This window comes from Astyanax mexicanus, chromosome 4 (assembly GCF_023375975.1).
Source record: "Astyanax mexicanus isolate ESR-SI-001 chromosome 4, AstMex3_surface, whole genome shotgun sequence".
NCBI classification, from domain to species: domain Eukaryota; kingdom Metazoa; phylum Chordata; class Actinopteri; order Characiformes; family Acestrorhamphidae; genus Astyanax; species Astyanax mexicanus.
The window spans coordinates 15,832,190-15,851,305 of NC_064411.1; the positions used below are offsets into that span (position 1 = coordinate 15,832,190).

The 19,116-nt window shown below is 35.6% G+C and overlaps 5 protein-coding genes across 10 annotated transcripts in view; 2 read left to right on the forward strand and 3 right to left on the reverse strand.

The window, feature by feature from the left end:
* The window catches only part of LOC125801241 (zinc finger protein 484-like), a 356,394-nt gene that overhangs the window by 309,841 nt on the left and 27,437 nt on the right, over nt 1-19,116 (reverse strand). The gene's annotated exons all lie outside the window — the stretch shown is intronic.
* Nucleotides 1-19,116, forward strand: part of LOC125801308 (zinc finger protein 154-like) — a 224,299-nt gene that overhangs the window by 146,447 nt on the left and 58,736 nt on the right. The gene's annotated exons all lie outside the window — the stretch shown is intronic.
* Nucleotides 1-19,116, forward strand: part of LOC125801338 (zinc finger protein 239-like) — a 241,569-nt gene that overhangs the window by 61,327 nt on the left and 161,126 nt on the right. The window lies entirely within an intron of this gene.
* Nucleotides 1-19,116, reverse strand: part of LOC125801230 (zinc finger protein 239-like) — a 270,259-nt gene that overhangs the window by 17,201 nt on the left and 233,942 nt on the right. The gene's annotated exons all lie outside the window — the stretch shown is intronic.
* Nucleotides 17,953-19,116, reverse strand: part of LOC111188839 (NLR family CARD domain-containing protein 3-like) — a 453,074-nt gene continuing 451,910 nt past the window's right edge. For all 6 annotated transcript variants that reach the window (XM_049477134.1, XM_049477131.1, XM_049477130.1 and 3 more), the window contains exon 11: nt 17,953-18,759. In XM_049477134.1, the coding sequence (XP_049333091.1) occupies nt 18,152-18,759 (608 nt within the window). In that variant the 3' untranslated portion in view covers nt 17,953-18,151. The remainder of the gene's footprint in view (nt 18,760-19,116) is intronic.

Consider the following 19,116-nt stretch of genomic DNA (forward strand, 5'->3'; position numbering starts at 1 on the left):
ACCAAGACTGCTAACTTACTTTTTTTTTAAGATGTTTTTGGCGCCACGGAAGGCCCTCACCACCGTAATCATATGTTATTTCGTCTCCAACTTCAATGTCTTTTATTGCAAATAAACACAAGTGAGGATTGTTCTGTATCAGCACTGTCTTTACTTTGGTGTTTGGCTTCTCGCTATCATTACAAAGTCTTCCCAGCGAGCCATCTTCAACAGATGCATCAATACTAAATGATATAAAAAACAAATGTTAAAATCAAAACCATGTAAACGTAGGAAAGATCAGCTCATACAGGCACTCAAACACAAGTAAATATATGAGAGGAATCACTGCACTTAAACTGAACTATATAAGTCAATATAACTAGAGTTCCTTATTCTGTCAACATTTGCATACATTATAATCTGTTGCGTAGAGATTAATTTACATCACTGAGATTTACAGCTCTTGCCATGTAATTTTTTTATTCAGAATATTTGTCAATGTCAAAGTCAATACAGCATAGTTATAGCCATACTGACAGCTATGAAACAACTGAACTAATATCTCAATTTGTTTTTTAGACTTGTACATTAATACATCTCTAAAAAAAATAATAATAAAATAAATCACAATTAATTATCAATGAAAAATTTCACAATTGCAGGCGAGGAAAACACCACAACATGTAATTCAAAAAGTATTGTAGAACTGTACCTACCAATAAGTCATGCCTTGGTAACGAAAACTGTACATGTAATCTACATTTGCTGTACACAGATCCGGACTTTTTCCTTTGACAAGCTTTCCTTTGTATTCTAAAATGAATCTCCCTTTTTCGAAATGAGAATTTGCAAATACGCCCCGTCCTGTAAATGGTAAATATGAAATATCTATTAGTTTCAAAGTTTTTTCAAATTGATAAAGTAGACTAAAGCTGTGGAACCCAAACTTAACTAAAGAAATTCCCCAAGAGGTGGCAAGTTGTTTTTTTACTGGTGCACAGCGACTAAAACTACATTTTCCTCAAAATTATAAGAGACTCTAATGTCTCTCATGACTCACAACTGACAACACCATTTAATTTTGTTGTAAAGGTGACAATGATGAGTATTATAAGCAGTAGAAAAAAGATGGTTTGAATCTGATGTGGAATTTGGATACAATATGGACATTTAAAATGCATGTTTCCATTACACCTGATTCTTCTTGGTACTTCAACTGCTCCTCCTTTAAACAACTAATCTCCTGCTCTGTTGCCTAACAGCACTAGCACCTGATGGCCTCCATACAGCTACATGCATAATAAGGGAGGGACATTATGTTGGTTGTAGTGCTGGATGTTACGTCCTAAATTTATATTGTGACATATTCCTTAATTTTGATCGATACGATATAATTTCGATATCAATATAAATACTTTTGAAGGCTTCAGAAAAACTGCTAAGAATCATAACAATGGAAATCTGTACCTACTACTGTCTAAAATTTGAATGTCTTTAAAACATACTCCACAAAAAACTATATAATACTTATATAGAAATAAAAATGAATCCAAATAAATCAATGCTCACTTTGATTATATATAGCCTTTATATACAAACAAAAACATGACATCCCTGTCAAACATAAACCTAGGCATTCACCTGCTCCTCCACCCTTTCCCTAAATTTGTCATAAAGCTTAGGTATAGTTGTGCATGAAAAATACCTCCGGCCAGGGAGCTCATATCGGCGCTCAACGACCAACATCATTTTCCTAAAGCACTCGCTTTCCACCATAAAAAACAGCATCAGCATATCTAAGATAAAGCTAAACTAAGTAAACAAAACTGTAATTCTAAAAAAAAAAAGCTACCTAGAGGTTAGTTCCACGTAGCTTGTTTTAACACAGTAAAGGCGCAGCTTAGCTTAGCTTAGCCTAGCTTAGTTTAGCTGCATGCCTGTGTGAGTGAATCATCACGCACTGACGTAGCCCGGCTACGGAGGGCTGATTGTGTTTAGCTCTGCTTCAATGCAGCGAACTGACGGCAGTAAAAAGCGCCTGTTAGTAAGAGATTCTGTACATAATACATATCGAAATACCTCAAAAATTATATCACCGTTACTGAAACATTTCTTATAGCAATAAATACAGATATCAAATTATTCATATAAATTTTATTTTTAAGTATTCAAATCGTATTAATAGAGTAAGTAGTGTTTTTACATAGATTGGTAAGTTTAATCCTTTCTAATTTTCCCTTGTGGAAACAACCTAGTATTATTTAGTTATCTTCTAATACCTGCTTTGAGTACTTCATTAAGCTAAAGCAAGACTGCCCAGTGAAGAAGTTGAATAAATTCATGCAATGTCTGAGGCGTCCAGGAGAAACTAAGCTTTGTTCTTAAAACTGGCTTACAAGATATTATCTACTTCTTTCAAAATAAGATATTCTTGCTTCTTTGAATTTATAAGTATTTATACGTATTTATATCCAATTACATACATTCTTGCTGGTAAAAATACAATTAGAATAAATTTAATGGCCACATACCTTTGACATTGTTTATGTATCGCATTTCCAGTTCATCAGCCCTATCTCTTCCTTCTGACATGTACATTTCTGCTTCTTTAATGGGGTCTAGTTTTTTGCGTTTCTTCCTTGATTCCACTAAAATATAATGTTACAGACAGTGTTAATTTTGACAGCAAATTTTGATTTAGTTTTAGTCATAGTCTTTCGACTAAAACGTCATTTCGTTTGTCATAATTTAGTCATCTGAAATGTATTTAGTCTTAGTCTTATCATAAGAATTAAAAATTTCAAACATATTTATTTACCTTTTATTCATCTTATTTATTTAATCCATAAGAGCTCAGACCCATTTCTGAATATTGATAAGTACAACATTTAATCAGATAAATTAATTGAGCTGCATTAATGTTTTTTAATTATTATTATTATTATTATTATTATTGTGAGTGTGTGACTGTAAATATTGTGATGGTTAAAATCCTGATGCAACACAACGAACACCACCATTTCATAATCTGTATTTCAAAATTTTGTTCGAGAAATGGGGTCACAACTACATATATGGAACGTAAAACCCTTAATTAAAGCAATTGAATGTTTAAATAGTTTGAACATAGCTGTAGATGCAGAAAATACAGTTTTTAAAGTACCTAGTTTAGTTTTATCTCCAGCACTAACTCAGAATACCTCACTATATTCTATAACTGAGATCAAAATCACACATTCACTCACTGTATTTCGGATGTACTTAGGAACTTCATGAGTTAAAATGACTGAGAAAGTGCTTTACACGGACTTTTGGGTTAACGTTAACAGATTAACTACATAGATATTTTATTATTATATGCAGCGGTGGGAAACCCAGGTCCACAAAGTAAAAATCCTTCCCAGAGTTTTGTATCAGCTGCCAGGGCGGCTACCGTTTATAGCTGGTACAAAACCCTGGGATGGATTCACACTTTCTGGACCTGGGTTTCCCACCTCTAATTACATGTTTGCTACATCTTTTTTATTACTTTTATATCCTTTGTGACCTAGTGCTGTCGCCAGCACTTGCTAGGATATACGATTTACCAAATTGGGACTAAAAAGATGATCTTATCTTAATGAGTGAGTTCTGTATCAGTAACATTAGCTAACTTTACAGAGTAGCAGGTCTGTCTTTCAGTCTGTTTATCCGAGTTAAACACAGCGTTAGCTCATGAAATAACATTAACATCAACCTAAAATTCTTAACTAACGTTACCTTTGCACACATACCTCACAGTGGCTTTACCTTTCAATAAAATAAGAAAAGCTAAGCTAGTTCATAACTGAGGTAATGTTACGTTAGTTAGCCTGCTAGCTATCGGTTTGGCAGAACGTTAAAGTTAGCTAATGTTACTGTGTTTAACCTTACCCAATTGTTAAATTTAAACTATTAAACATTTAACGACTTACTCGTATGTCAAGTCTGTGTTCTCTGTCGCTTGTCACAGTTAGGCGCGTTGATGATTAAAAAATGAACGCAGCTGCGCCAAAGCTACCCTTCCCTCAGAAGAACTTGACTGAGGGGCAGGGGAGGGGGGAGGGGGGCGGTCGATTTGGCGGGAACTTTTTTTTTCTCTCACAAAAAACCCTCAGTGTATTTTGATCAGTAAAGTGTATGATATATGATCTAAATGTAATATGTAACATGTAATTATAATTTTATAAAACAATTCTGTTTTCCACTGTACCATTTTTAATGTATGTATTCGTTAATAAATTGCACCTTTAACACATAACATATTTCCAAATTATGTTTCAGAATGCTGACTACTGCAATCGTGTTGTCATTTTGTAGTCGGCGCTATATTGTTTATACTCTTACCATCCAAGCCTTTTTTTTTTTTTACCAATTTCCTCCTGAAATTACATAAGTTACCCGAATATTAATTTTTACTCTAATATTCCAGAGGCAATTTTATGAAGTAATATTACTCAAAAGCATTCACAAAATTAGTTAAAACACTTAAAATTATTGAAATTAACATGTAATGGTAAAAATATGGTAAAAAAAAAAAGGGGGGGGCTGACCGGGGGGTGCGTTTCCCGTACAACGACGGAGCCTAGAATTAAACTAACGTGGTACGATGCATCGTTAAACTAACTAACATCTGAAGTACGACCGTTTCCCGAAACCATCGTACTTTGTTGGTACCACAGAAGTCTGAACTATGTTGGTTTGAACCACCGTGGTCTTAACTAAGGTGTTTCCAGATGTGTTCGGCCAGACTTTCCCAGCAGAAAACGTGCAAAACTCACAATCTTTAAAATATTTTGCCAAAAATATGTTACTTATGTTTAGGCTATTTATATTGTAATTATCACCACAACATAATGGACAACAATACTATTAATAAAATTACAATGAACTGCAAGTAAAATTTACACAATAATTGCTATATATTTTATATAGCTTAATTATTAATTGTAACAGACATTGTTACTTAAAAAAACATACACATATTTGCTATTGCAATATTTTTTTTATTAAATAATCACCATTCTGAATGAGTCTTATTAAAATGAGACCTGAGAAATGTGTGTTACTCAGTGGTTCAGCAGTGCGCCTACAACCGTGCAGCGCTCTGCGTTCTGTCGAATTGTGCAACCGATCGAGATGTGCTTCTCAACACCTGCGCCCATGCGTGGAAACATTTTTTATTTATTTATTGTTTTTTTTATAGTAATTTTTTTTTTTGGTGCATTAAACAACCAGAAACCCCTTGACATTATTTCTGAGTATTACAAATAAATGACAGCTAATAATAATGAAAGTAATAATAAGTGAGCAATAATAAAAAAATAAGGGTTATAATCACCCCTAATAACCCTAAACTGTCTCCTGATATTTTGATTCAGGCTTTCCAAATATTCTACCTAAAGCATGTTTAAATATGGGGCTTTTTCTAGCAATTTTATATTTAAAATTTAAATATGCACTAGGGTAGCAAAACTCGACAGAACATCGGATGGAAGCCTAGTTCGAATCCCAGTCGTGGTTTTATTCTCTTAATGTTTTTTTCATAATGGCAATTAATGTTATTACTTTTTACATATATATTAATGTAGCCTACATATTTCTACTTATTTCCTGTAATATATTATTTAACAAACACTAATTGATAACATTTGTATAGGCCTAGAAACACACACGTTGTACTGGCTAAATTATACTTTTTTTCTCTGTCTGGCCCTGTTACCTCCAGAGGATAATTAGGTAATTCAAAACACCTGCTTATTACATGTCTCTATTTATTTTAAGACACTTTTTACTTAGTTTTTTCTTGTTATGAATATATTATTAAAAGACACTTTCTTGTATGGATACATTTGTTTCACTGGGTACAAACAATGCAAATATACCCTCAAAGGTCCGGGTACAGGTGTTTACGTTAAAGTCATTTTAGAGTATTACCCCAGTGACAGTTTAATAGCCTTATTCGGAGAGTGCATAAAGCACAGTGGGTTAAAAAAAAAATATTAACTAATTCATAAATATGCACAGCACAAGTTATCTTTACTCAAGGGATGCCTGCTTGAATAATTGACATACATCTTTCCAAGACTGTGAAATACATTTTAGCTAAAGAGCACTTCAGTGCACTCTTTTCACTACACTGAATTCCTGTTTGCCAAATAAAGCTAAATGTTAAAGACATACATTAAAAAATGGGCAATTAACTTACATTTTCAAAATACATTTAAGGACTGAATTTTATTATTTTCCCACATGGGTAAAAGTGAAGTGGCTCAATTAATTTAATTAACACAAACATTAAAAAAAGGTACACTTGACATCTTAAATCCTCGTGCAGCAATATTAATGTGATAAATAAGCTTTCTGAGTCCTACCGTCCATCGTCTGCACTAATAACCAGGAACTAAGCTCCTAACGACAGGTCTAGAGCTGTAGTTGGAACGACACAGCTGAACCACTGTAGTTGCGAACATTCGCTGGAACTACGCTTTTGGGAAACACCTGCGTCGCAGCTGCATCGTCCAGACTATGTAAGTTGCTAACGTATTTAGCAACTACGCTTTTGGGAAACGTACCCCGGCGGTTTGATTGATGTGTTGTTGGAAAGCTGACAGCTTGAGTTTTAAAGCAATAGCTAGAGGAGAACGTATTTTAATTTAAGTTTGAATTAGATGTAATACATGTTTGCATTTCGTTGGTATGAACGATGTATAAAATGCCCACATTGGATAAAATATGGATAAAACACAAACATGCAAATTATGAATAATATTTTTTATAAAAGTTTAGCTAAAAAGGTTCATTTATTTTCTGAAAGAAATTACAGCTAAAGTGGCTAGATAACTGAAGCGCAGAGATTCTAAACTTTAATATTGCATATTGGCTGTCAATAATTATTTATAAAGACTGGCAAATATTAATTATGATCTATTTCTTGCCCGCTGGCGGGCCAATGCACCAGAAGAGGATTTATATGGAGTGAATTTTGTGCCAAAAGTTTTACGCCAAAATATTAAATCCACAATCAAAATTTTACAAATTAAAAGGAAAAAGTGTATGTTACAAATTCAAAAGAGAAAAAAATATATAGCAAAAATATATTGTTAAATATATTTGGTTATTTTATTATTTTTTGCAGTTATTAGAAAAATATTTTTGTTTGGATTTTGCCAGTCTTTGCTTTCATTTTTGTGTTTTTTGGATTTTCTGTGGATTTTTGTGGATTTTGCTGCTAAAGACTTTTGCTTCTGGAACCTCTTTTGCTTCTGCTTCAGGACAGAGGCTGGCGCGCCGGTGCCAACAGCGGCACGTGCGCGGGTACAGCACGATGTGTGTGTACAGTGTGTACCGACGCGCGTGCCGCCGCGAGCCGTAGTGTGTACCGGCGTAGCCGCTGTGAGCCACCGTGAGCCGTAGTGTGTACCGGCCCGCGAGCCTCTCTCGTCTACTACTACTATAAATCCTGATCATAGAGTATGTAAAAAAAATCTAATTCTAAACTCTAGTTTGCAGAGCTCTTTCTGATACCAGCACTTGGTGCAGCAGAACAAAACATTGAGAAAGCGCATAGCTTTGCTAACTTGTCCATTCGCAATTTATTTAGACGCAAATATTTGCAGTTTTTTATTTAAGTAATATTACTTTGTTTTTCTACTCTTGTGCTGAGTTTTTCGTTTTCATCTTTTGAAATTCGTTAGATTAGATTTTTGTAATATGATTAGTTTAGTTTTCTAATTAGGTTAGCTATTTTCCTATTTCCTATTTATTTTTCTGTTATTATAATTTAATTCGTAATTTTCCGTTCTTTTAAAAAGCAGGCCTTATTTGCCTTGAGGAGTAATACTTTGACTTATCCCATAATTAAAATAAGTTATTCCATTACACTGCCTCTCCTAAATTTTTAATCTGTTTCTCACTCTCACTTCTCCCTTGCACCTCTCATTTACATTTTTTCTTGTTTGAAACCAGGTTTTTCTCTTTTTTAATGTTAGTGTTCATTTTTTCATTGATTACCAGAAACCCATGTCATTACTGCTACAAAACTTTGTTTTAGCAAAAGTAGTTTAACGCGCTTCTGGCCGCCGGCGGGCCAGAAAAATATGATATTTAATATCTGGCTGTGTTTATGAATACTTATAGGTTCAATATAGACACCCAATATGCCATTTTAAAGCTTAGAATCTCTGCTTTTCGGTTATCTAGCCTTTTTAGGCTTTATCTTCTTTCAGAAAATAAACATTTAGGGCGAAATAGTTTATGAACGTTATGAAATATTATTTTCATATTTGCGTTTTTCATACGTCCATATCTAATCAAATGCGGTCATGATATACATCATGTGAACCGTCTGCCTCTCCGGATTATGGAACAGTGCTCCGTTTACTGTAGGATGTACGGTTCCTGAATTAGAGCCAAAACAGCGCGTTACAGTGTGTGTTTACAGTTTAAATCTGCTTGTGTTTCGCTTTGTGTTTACCTCAGGACACTCAAGACACACATTCAACCCCCTCAAGGGCTTCCACCACACTCTTAGCTTCAAAATGCCTCCAAACTTAAGAAAATCCATAAATCCACTCACCAGTAATTCTCACATTTATCCAACCAGTGCTTAAAATAATTTGAGGCAGAACAAAAATATGAATTTTAACTCGTTATTAAAAGCGGATTATTGGTCGCTCCACGAATCCACGCATATCTAATGAATCAGGAGACCCTCGCAGACCAGACGCTATGCAAATGAGCTGTGTCAGCCAATCAGGTGCCGAGCTCTGCCACCTGAAAGGAGGGGGGGGGGGGGGGGGTTTGGCTGCTCGGCCACAGAGCTCTGGCTCTCAGAGAATTCCCACTCGGCAGAAAGAGCTGTGTTAAAGAGACAGTGCGGATTTCTGTTTCTATATGAGCAGACCACACAAAAACAGCCTTATTAGTGCAAATCGAGTAGTGGTAGTTTTTATTCTTAAAATATCCAGTCCTTTGGAGAAAAAAAATACCTTGTTCAATACCTGGTTCAAATCACTATAATATCTAACCAGTGAAAGGGAGCAGTTTATAATTTTATTTGATGATTATAAACACTTTATAGCAAAATGTGGAGCTACCAAAACACTTCATCCATATAAATAGTTCATTTTATAAGTCTGAAGATAAAAAAATAAAATAGAAATCTGAAAAGCGCCTAATTTTTTTTCTTTTTTTTTCATATTTTATCATATTTTGGCCAATACATGTTCCATTGAATAATTAAAGTGCCTTAAATGAATTGTGTAAAGGCTTCTAAGTAATATAAATTCATAGAATTGTCTCTGAATTATTTAATACTAGAGTGATAAGCCTTCAAATTTGAGTATGTAATTTCAGGCGGAAAATGGTAAAAATAGGCTTGGAGCTTAAGAGGTTAAACTGTTTTACTGACAATACTCTGCTGTAACATTAAAATCCAAATTAAATAATTACCCAACTAGCCAGAGAAAAATAATCTAAAATGATGTTTTTCACATTTTAAAACAAAGGTGTAACTAAACAAAAAGAGAAAATAATGATTTGATGGTTAATCAAAAAATATTTAGTGTTGAATGTTAAAAAAATCTTTAATGGATTATAGCAGGATTTGTCATGAACAGGATTTGTCTTATGTTCCATATAATAAAGCAAAGGTTCTGTAAAGGCTAAAAGAATATGATTTATTGGCCGAATAAGAATTTGAACAATATATTAATAATAAGAATAGGAGGTTTTGTAATGACATGTCATAGTAAAACAAGCAAAATATGACTATGGTTTTTCAAATTGAGCATAATTTGTCAAATTAAATTTCAGCATGTGTAGGTTTACTTACATTAGGTTTCTTAAAGCAGATTGCACCCAAGGCCCTGACAGATAAACCAGGTTTGACAATGAATATGTGAGTGATTAAGGTATCTTACGACTCATCTGAGCAACAGAGCTGATGAGTGCAAAAAGTTTAATGACATATAAAAATGGACTTACCTTTTGTAAATTGTCATTCCGCTGTCATTCCACTGAAAAGCTGTGTCCTGTTTTCCTAGTTCTTGCTTACATTCCACTCAGAGCATGGCCTTTCTTTGCAGTCTCTTTGATAGGAAAAAACTCTCCTCTCAAAAGCCAAGTAAGACAGGGAAAGCATTCTTGGTAGAACCACAATGTATATATTTTTTGGGTGACCAGATTGTAGTAAAGACATTGGCCACTCCGGCCACCCCTTTAAGACTCTGCTAATGTAGCTTTATGTATGAAAATTATATTGTAGAGAAAAGAGGAATGTATTACAGAGTTTTGTTCATTTCATGGGCACCGTCGCCATTGAATCTGAGGGGAACCTAGCCCCTTTCACATTTCATGAATGTTTGTTTGGACCCTCCAACCTTTAACATAAAATATACAGTCAACCAGCACTGTTTCTATCGCTTTGTGAAAGAACCCATTCCATGTGATTGATAGGAGAAAACACACACTACCATGAATCATCAGTGCAGTCAGTGCACATTCAGCTCTATACAGGAGGAGGCAAGGCGTGGTGTTCGTCTGAATAACGGACCATGTTAGATTCATTTTTATCAATGCCAAACGGGCATTAGCAGTCAAGAGTTGTGGGAAATGTGTCTTCATTTCTTGTGTTTCTTGCTTTTTGTAATTTAACCCTTTCAGTTCCGGTTCAAGCTATGTCAAGTAAGGAAGGTTTACTGGCTGTGGGATCACTAATTTATTCACAGGGCTTTATGTCACTGTTTACAGGACTCATGGTGTTGAGTATATTTAACTTCTAGATTGAAAAGCCTGCTCCACTGAAGCTCCTTAAGAAAGCACATGCGTATTTGCCGTGACAGGATGGTGACTTTAAGTTATGGAGGGTTTTTTGGCAATATTAAATAGTTATAAACATAATGAATACAGAACCAATTAATTAAATGTTACAATGTATTACTATTATTTAAAATAAAAGCCTCAATAATTAATAATACATTCTTTCAACATTATCAATCAGTGGGCAGGGCTAACTTCGGCCACAACTCCAAACACAAACCCATAACCCAACTGTACTATAATTTTATTGGGTGACTACACACTTCTTGGCATTCTAAAACTTTTGTAACAGTGGCCCCTTAAACCCACCACAAAGTAGTCCACAGCCCCCAAAAAAAGAGTATTACCCAAAAACAGCACAACAACCAATATAGCTATTTCAGGTTATAAGCACATTCAACACATTTAAAAATGGTGTCAATGGTTACTATACTGCTGATCCAATGGCTAGCTTTGTTGTTCACATTATCACATTATCATTTAGCTCAATATTTAGCTAAACACACTGTATATTTATATACATGTATAATTATGTTGCAAATGGTTATGTAATATATGTCACACATATGTCTGTTTCTGTTTGTTGAAATTTTTCTATTTACGTGAAGGAATGTATTTTACAAAAAGAAAAAGAGCAAAAAACTGTTGGCCAATGGCCCCCTTGCAGTACCACTGAGGGTCCACGGCCCACAGGTTGAAAAAAACTGATCTAATGGATATATAAAATTTCTAATGCTGGAGACATAGATAAGTTATTACAAAAAAGTCAGATTTATTGGTTTATTGGGTCATGTGTATGGGACATGTGTATGGATTGTAAGGACGTGTATGGTGGCTGCAATACCACTTATTGCCTCTGGGGGCAGCAAAGTGATACAATCTGATACAACAAAAGTCCGATTTTTTGGTTTATCAGGACATTCAAGGAAACTGCATCAGGGGTCTTATAGGAGTCATAAAACATCATTTGTAATCTTTAGTTTACAAGGACACAAAAATGTCTGGCTAAACCACACTGTCCTCTTAATACACTAAATTGTCAGGAAAAATGTCCTCATATACCACCCATACCAACACAAGTTCACCCACACAAGTACACATAAACAAACTCAAACACTTCTACTTCCACTCTCACAAACACTAACCAAGCTAAAGATCACACACCTCAATTCTGCAGCATCATTGTACAGACCATATTTTACTGCTTCACAGCCCAAGGCTGCTGCTTTAAACACACCTGCTGTTAAACCTACCACTGAATGCTTCCTTCATATCCTCTTATATTGTATTGATAGTAGAGGTGTGCCAAAAAATCGATTCACATAAGAATCTTGATTCTCATTTACTACGATTCAGAATCGATTTAAAATGTCCCAAAATCGATTCTGAGGGGCGGGTTTTGGACTGATTTTGGGCTGGGTATTTTTGTTGGACCTGGCAACCCGCTTGTCCCTTCAAACCGAGGTCTTCCAGACCCACACAGAGCGTAGTAGGTGTTTGAGAATCACCGGTAAGATGGCAGAACAAGCACTATATTACCTTAGATTAACGTGTAGTTTTAATGTTTTATGGCAGAATGCTTCATAACAAGCATAAAAAAGATCGCTAGTAGTTAGTTTCAGTAACTGTTAGCTAGCTAACAAGCTAACTTTCCAGTTCCACCTTAAATAACGCTACAGGTGGCTGCGGGCTGCAGCATTTAAGGCGGAACGGAAAAATAACAATAAGCTAATCAGAGCTCATTTCAGCTCCTCATCACAGAGGAATTAAGGAATGGACAATATGAATTAATTTCTCCACCTCCTGCCCCCTTTCTGAAGAAATACAACGACCTTAAATTAACTAGTTAATCAGCAGCTGCTCCTGAACTTTAGCGCTCCACTGCTATCATCACATCAGCCCAGCAGCGTCACCTACACACCACCGCTAGTAGCCTGGTAATAAAGCAGTGTTATTTATTATTTATTTATTGTTCATTAACGTCATTGTGATATCCCAGTGATTCCTCTGTCACTGAGGACCCACATTCCTGCACATTTTATTGTTTTTGTAACACATTACTTGCTCCAGGACCAGTGTATATTATGGAGGGTTTTTTTTCAATAAGATTCATAAGCCAGAAGCAGAAATTTTTATAATTCAAATCGTTTTGAATCAAAAATCGATTTTGAATCGAATCGTGGCCCCCAAAATCGGAATCGAATCGAATCGTGAGATAGTAATCGATTCCCACCCCTAATTGATAGTACTACATAGATAATAAATAAGGAACAAACATATGGAAATATATCTGAATCATGTTTATTATCATTGCTCCATGCAAACTTTTGATGATCAGCTGCTCTATTCTCCCATTCATCTCCACACTGATTGATAGAATATCAGGGCCCAAAGTTTTAGACTCTGCACAAACTACACATAATGTGGCTTTTGTCTCAGGAATGGTTCCATGTTGATGTACTGAGCTTTCTTGGGTTACTTTTGCTTGGACTTTAGCATCACCGCTTGTGGCTATATTATTATACCTGCCACTTTAATTTTCTGCGGTGTGCTATTTATTAAGAAATTATGATTCTGACTTTATTCAATTCCCAAGATTTTTATAAAGCCTTGATTTCTAGATTTAGTTGATTTTATTTAGTGCTTTAAGAATTGGGATAAGTGGAACGTGATTATTTTTCTCTGTATCAATCGTTCCATTACAAACAATAATATTATCAATATTAATAAACACAGATGTTATGCTTTGCTTTGTCCACGTTATTATAGCAAGTAAATCCGAACAATGCTTTACATTTACTTTTCAATATTTTCAATATGTATTTATGCATATACAATGCCAAGCAGATTGCTTTTCACAATTATCAACAATACATCTATTTCCTTAAACAATTTATCAAATCTCACTTACTGTTTCCCTTGCTCCAAAAGTGGCTCACATGTTGAATAGTGAAAGTTCAGTTTTGTGATTTCTAAGTTTCTTATTTCTTCTTTTTAAATTAGGATTGAGTGTGTCTTAAAGTTAAGACTGTTACAATATTGCTGAAAGTAATTGCTCATCTGCATAGAGGTTGTTTTAAAACCAAACTTTAAAAAGATAAACAAGCTAAAAGTTTAAAAAATGCTCTATATCTATAAAATAATTATTGGGCAAATAATGGTGGCAATAATGATCATCTATTTACCTCTCCCCCTTTTTCTGAAACAGAATTTCTGTTTCAGAGAACTTAACACAAAATTGCTTCACCCTCCTTACTGTCCATTGGGCCGGTCTGCCCTGCCCAGGCCTCCACTGAACACACACCCCATCACGTCATTCATCCACTCACTCTCCCCCTGGGCTGCGCTTCCCTTCCACGATGTTTTCTCCGTTTTCTGTTGAAATGCATGTGGTGGTCAGATCGAGACTGTGCCTGTCTTAGGTTGTCCCTGTGTAATACGTTGGGATCTTACCCGTCTTTGGCTAACCAGCCTAGCCCACTGAACCACACACAGCGTAGCAGCACTGTTTTATCAACATTCAGTGCTGTAGTGTTTCTGCAGGGAGCACAAACCCAGGTATGTCATACTGTCATAAACTCACACTCTGGTGTTCACCGTGAAAACCTGTGCAAGGCACCAAGTACCCATGGTTTATTATTTGTTATTATTGTATACAGATTTTCCTTATTACCATCAGTATCACCTTTTCTCTCCCACTGAATTTAGCTTAAATTATTTGCTTTGATAACACTGCTCTGGAATAGACCCAAAAGAGTGCATGTCAATGAATAATTATTCAGATTTGGCATCTGTATCTCACAGATGTACCACAAGGTTAAAGTTTGGTCCAGTTTTATTTAATATATATACATAAATTATATTGCTGGCTCTGCTTCTTCAGATTGCAAACTTCACCATTATGCAGATGAAACAATTTTATATTGCTTAGCTGAATTCGTTCATGCTACAGCCAGAAAATTATGCATTTGTTTTATAGGTGGCATTGTATAAGCATGAAAACTAAATTTATGCTGTTTTCCAGATCTCTTTCTAGTCTAATTTAATACTGTAAAGCAAAACAGAGAGCTGCATTTTTAAATACACTTTTCTCACTCACTGCCACACACACATTCTTTCTCTCCGCCATACAAGATACACATTTTCTGTTTCTCTCTCAGGAAAACTGGACCCGCACACTTTCACACTCACAGGTACACTTTTAATCCCTGTAACAGACACTCGTACACCCTTTTCTTTTCCTCTCTGTCAGTCGCACTGTCGCACACACTTCTGTTTCACTCACTCTAAACAGGAAAATACGAGAGCAACCCTCTCATATTTGAGCGGATAAAAACCAGACAGAAAAATTTAGAAGTGAAAAAAGGAAGCGGTGCGGAGCAAAGCCAAAAAAATTAGATATCAAAAAAAAAATTTTGGTAAGACACTAGTCTTTCAGCATCCCGTTCATTTTCCCTTAGAAAAATGTACTTTAACAAAGCTTCCCCCCTGGCCCGAGCTCCCCGTTCCCAACACACAGATGAGCGGATCGATCCTTTCACTCACAAGCAGGTTTGCGATCCTATCGCATTCCTATTTGCTCACAGCCCCGTCAAACTGTGCCCTCCGTTTTCTCAAAAAAACAGGGAAAAAAAATCTTTAACCTTTAAATATCGTCATACAAAGGCGGGTTATCCGGCCCCAGGAACTAGTTCTCTGGGTTATGCCCCAATCCCGGATCGAGGCAACCACACAGCACCAAAGAATCACATGTTCCTGGGTTTGGCCTCTAACCTCTTCACACTAAACTCACCTATGTGCCAGGGAGCCCCAAAACCAGACAAGGAAGGATAACAAAAATATACTCACACGTGGTGCAGCGGCCCCCCCCCCCCCTTTTTTTTTTTTTTTTTAACCCAAGAGCGTCCTCCGCTTTCCTTCTGGAGTCTAGAGGTTCCGGTGCACGAGCAGCCCACCCAGGGACGCCAAAATTTGTCGTGGAAATCGACAAATGACAGTCAACGAGCCGGGATGCCAAAAAGAGAAGGTTTTTTTTATTTTGAAGTTGCAAAAGAAAGCAAAGCAATGAATGAAGATGAAAGTAGTCAGGAAAATCGGAAAGCCCCAAGTCACTCTTGACTGGCCTTTTTAAAGATGCCTCGTGCATACAGGAGGAAGGATGCTGAACAGATGTTCTCTTGAAAAGAGGAACCGAAAACGCACGAATAAGCAAAAGTCAAGAATAATTCATAAATCAGAAAGCTCTATTTACTATGACAAAACAGTTTCCAGGCAGACCTCGATTTCCATTCCTTTAGGAGAGAATAATTCATAAATCAGAAAACTCCATTTGCTATGACCCGCTCGTTTCCAGGCAGACCTCTGCTTTTATAATCTTTGCCCTTAAGTCTGAATGAATGGCCTTATCAGAGAATATAAGTTCACATAACACTCAATGATAAAATACAAAAATATAGTGTAATACAAGAATTCATAATCAACTCTGTTACAGGGAGTAATAATACTGATTGAATGAATAATCAGTGTAATTGATTATGAATACATGAAGTAAATGTTGATTTTCCCTCACCCTCAAAAATGGTCTGAAAAATGCTGTAACACTTTTCATAGTACAGTCTTAAAAAATGGCAGCAAAGGTTATTTACATCAGTTTATTAATAAAATGCGTTCCTCCTTTATATGACTTATTAGAAAGATGCACTGAAGAAGCTCTGAGCTACACCTTAAAAGCCTCTCCAGTGCTGGATGGAGGTAAGCTGAAGACAGAGCTTAGTCTCATCTACGGAGTTCAAAGCCTGTTGTGGTGCTTTTCAACCCTGAGAAGAATGAGGACTTTTCTGTGAAACTCAGTGACTCAGGACAGGCTGAATGCAGTGGCCGTGCTGTTAATGGAGAACAGACTAGAGATCACCGACTTTAACAAGAATGGAATGGAGAAATTTGCATGCCAGAAGGAAAGGAAAGCAAAATTGCTCTTCAAATAGTGTTTTTTTTTAAGATTTGTTTTTGTTTATTTTTGTTTGTTGGATTATTTGCACACCCTCAGTTTTTTTAAGCACCAGCCGCCACTGAATATAACAATTCTAATGATAGTATGATTTACTATTCTACTTTTTCTGTTATTATACATAGTTGTTTTATTTTTTCCAGTATATTAAGTAAATAGTTGTTAATTTCTGTATTAAGCTCAGTGTTCTGTGTTCTAATGGTCTTTTAAAGAGCAGTGCCTGCTGGCCACATTTCAGAGGTGCTGCATTTTTATCATGAAAGAACAGATGAGACTCTTTATTTTGAGATAAGAATTTATGAACATCAGTAAGATTCACTATTATCTATTCCCTCATCTGAAAACAAACCCCACACACAGTCTGAATGAAATGCATTGTGTTTGTGACGTCATTAAAATTAAAGCTAGAAGGAGACAATCAATATGAATGGAGGATGAATAAACAAATATGGTAAATTCTACAACTCATAGAATTAATGCAATAATATATAAAAAATATATTACTTTATATTTTATATTGTAAGCACAAATTGAATGGTTCTGTTAAATCCTAAGACATAAAATATTCCTACCGTTCTTATTAAATTAATGAAAAATAATTATATAATTATATCCCCTAAATATAAAGACATTTTAAATCCATACATGGAATTTACCCTTCAAATTATTTGATGAATAAAACTTTAAATTTGTTGTAGGAAACTAAAACCAATTATAGATAAAAATGGAAACTACAGAGCAGCAGTTTAATGCTGTGAAGAAATCCAAACCCTGTGAAAATCCAAACATGGGTGTCTAAACTCCAAATACATAAGTGTAGGTTTTTCCCCACATTTAAAAATATCCAATTAGGGTCATTTTGGAAGTCAAGCATATTAATTTCCTAATAAATAAAATAAATAGCAAAAACAGAGAATTATTTGTTATTATTATTCATAGAAAACAGAAAAGTAAAAAGAAAAGAAATAAACTGAAATCTTAATTCAGAAGGAAAGTAGAGCTGTTAATGTACATGATTCATTTGGAATCAGTAATGCTCCATTATTTTTTTTACACAATTAACTACATCATCAAGCTCGACTCCAACTTCCACCGTAATCTGCTTTATTAATATAAATCTGTTTTACAATAAAATAAAACAATAATTAACAATAAGTACAGAATAAGTGATAACAGTAGTGAATAAAGATAACAGTAATTAAAATAAAGATTCTGTAAAAAAATACAAAATCTTCTATATAAAATATTTACATAATTATATTTATACACACATTCTCCCTCACACACACACACACACACATCGAATCTCTGTTACACACAGGGTTATTCTATCTTACACAGACGCACTGAGGAGTCAGAACCATAAACCCAAAACCCTGCATAGAGGGGCTGAGTGAAGGTGGTGTAGAATGTGTGTAAGTGTGTGAGAGTGTGTGAGGGTGAGGGTGTGTGTGAGGGTGAGGGTGTGTGTGAGGGTGAGGGTGAGTGTGTATCAGAGGAGACTCTGTAGAAGGACAGAGTGCCGGAGGGACAGTCCACATACACTCCTACTCTCCTACAGCCGGAGGGAGGAGTGGAGAGATCAGTTCTGTTATTATTGTGATGAACAGAGTAACTGTTATCAGAGCAGATCAGACTCCAGGAGTTTATATTCCCTCCAAACCTACAGTCTGATCCGTCTCCTTTCCTGCTGATGGTTTTATAACTCAGAGCTACAGCAGCTCCTCTACCGCTCCACTCAGCCTCCCAGTAACAGCGTCCAGTAACACCAGTAACTCTCTCTCTACTCAGAACCTGCCACCACCCATCAAATCTCTCTGGATGATCAGGATACGACTGCAGCTCCTCTCTAAACTCCACCCTCCTGTTCTCCTCACTCAGAGAGAGATAACGCTGCGCTGTGTTCAGATCCAGAGTGAAATCACAGCCGTCTGAACACAAGAACACACACAGAGTGTATTTAGTGTGTGTAGTGTTATATTTACTGTGTGTGTGATATATTCAGTGTGTGTGTCTATATTCAATTTAGTGTCTGTGTAGTGTTATATTTAGAGTGTGTAGTGTTAAATTTAGTGTGTGTGTAGTGTTATATTTAGTGTGTGTGTAGTGTTATATTTAGTGTGTGTGTAGTGTTATATTTAGTGTGTAGTGTTATATTTGTTATTTGTTTAGTGTTGTATAGATCAGCTAATCACTGTTTATTAATTTAGGATTACAGTTAGCTAGAAGCTGGATGTAGAGGATAGACAGAATTTAGTACAACACTGGGTAATGTTGGTAGTTTAAAG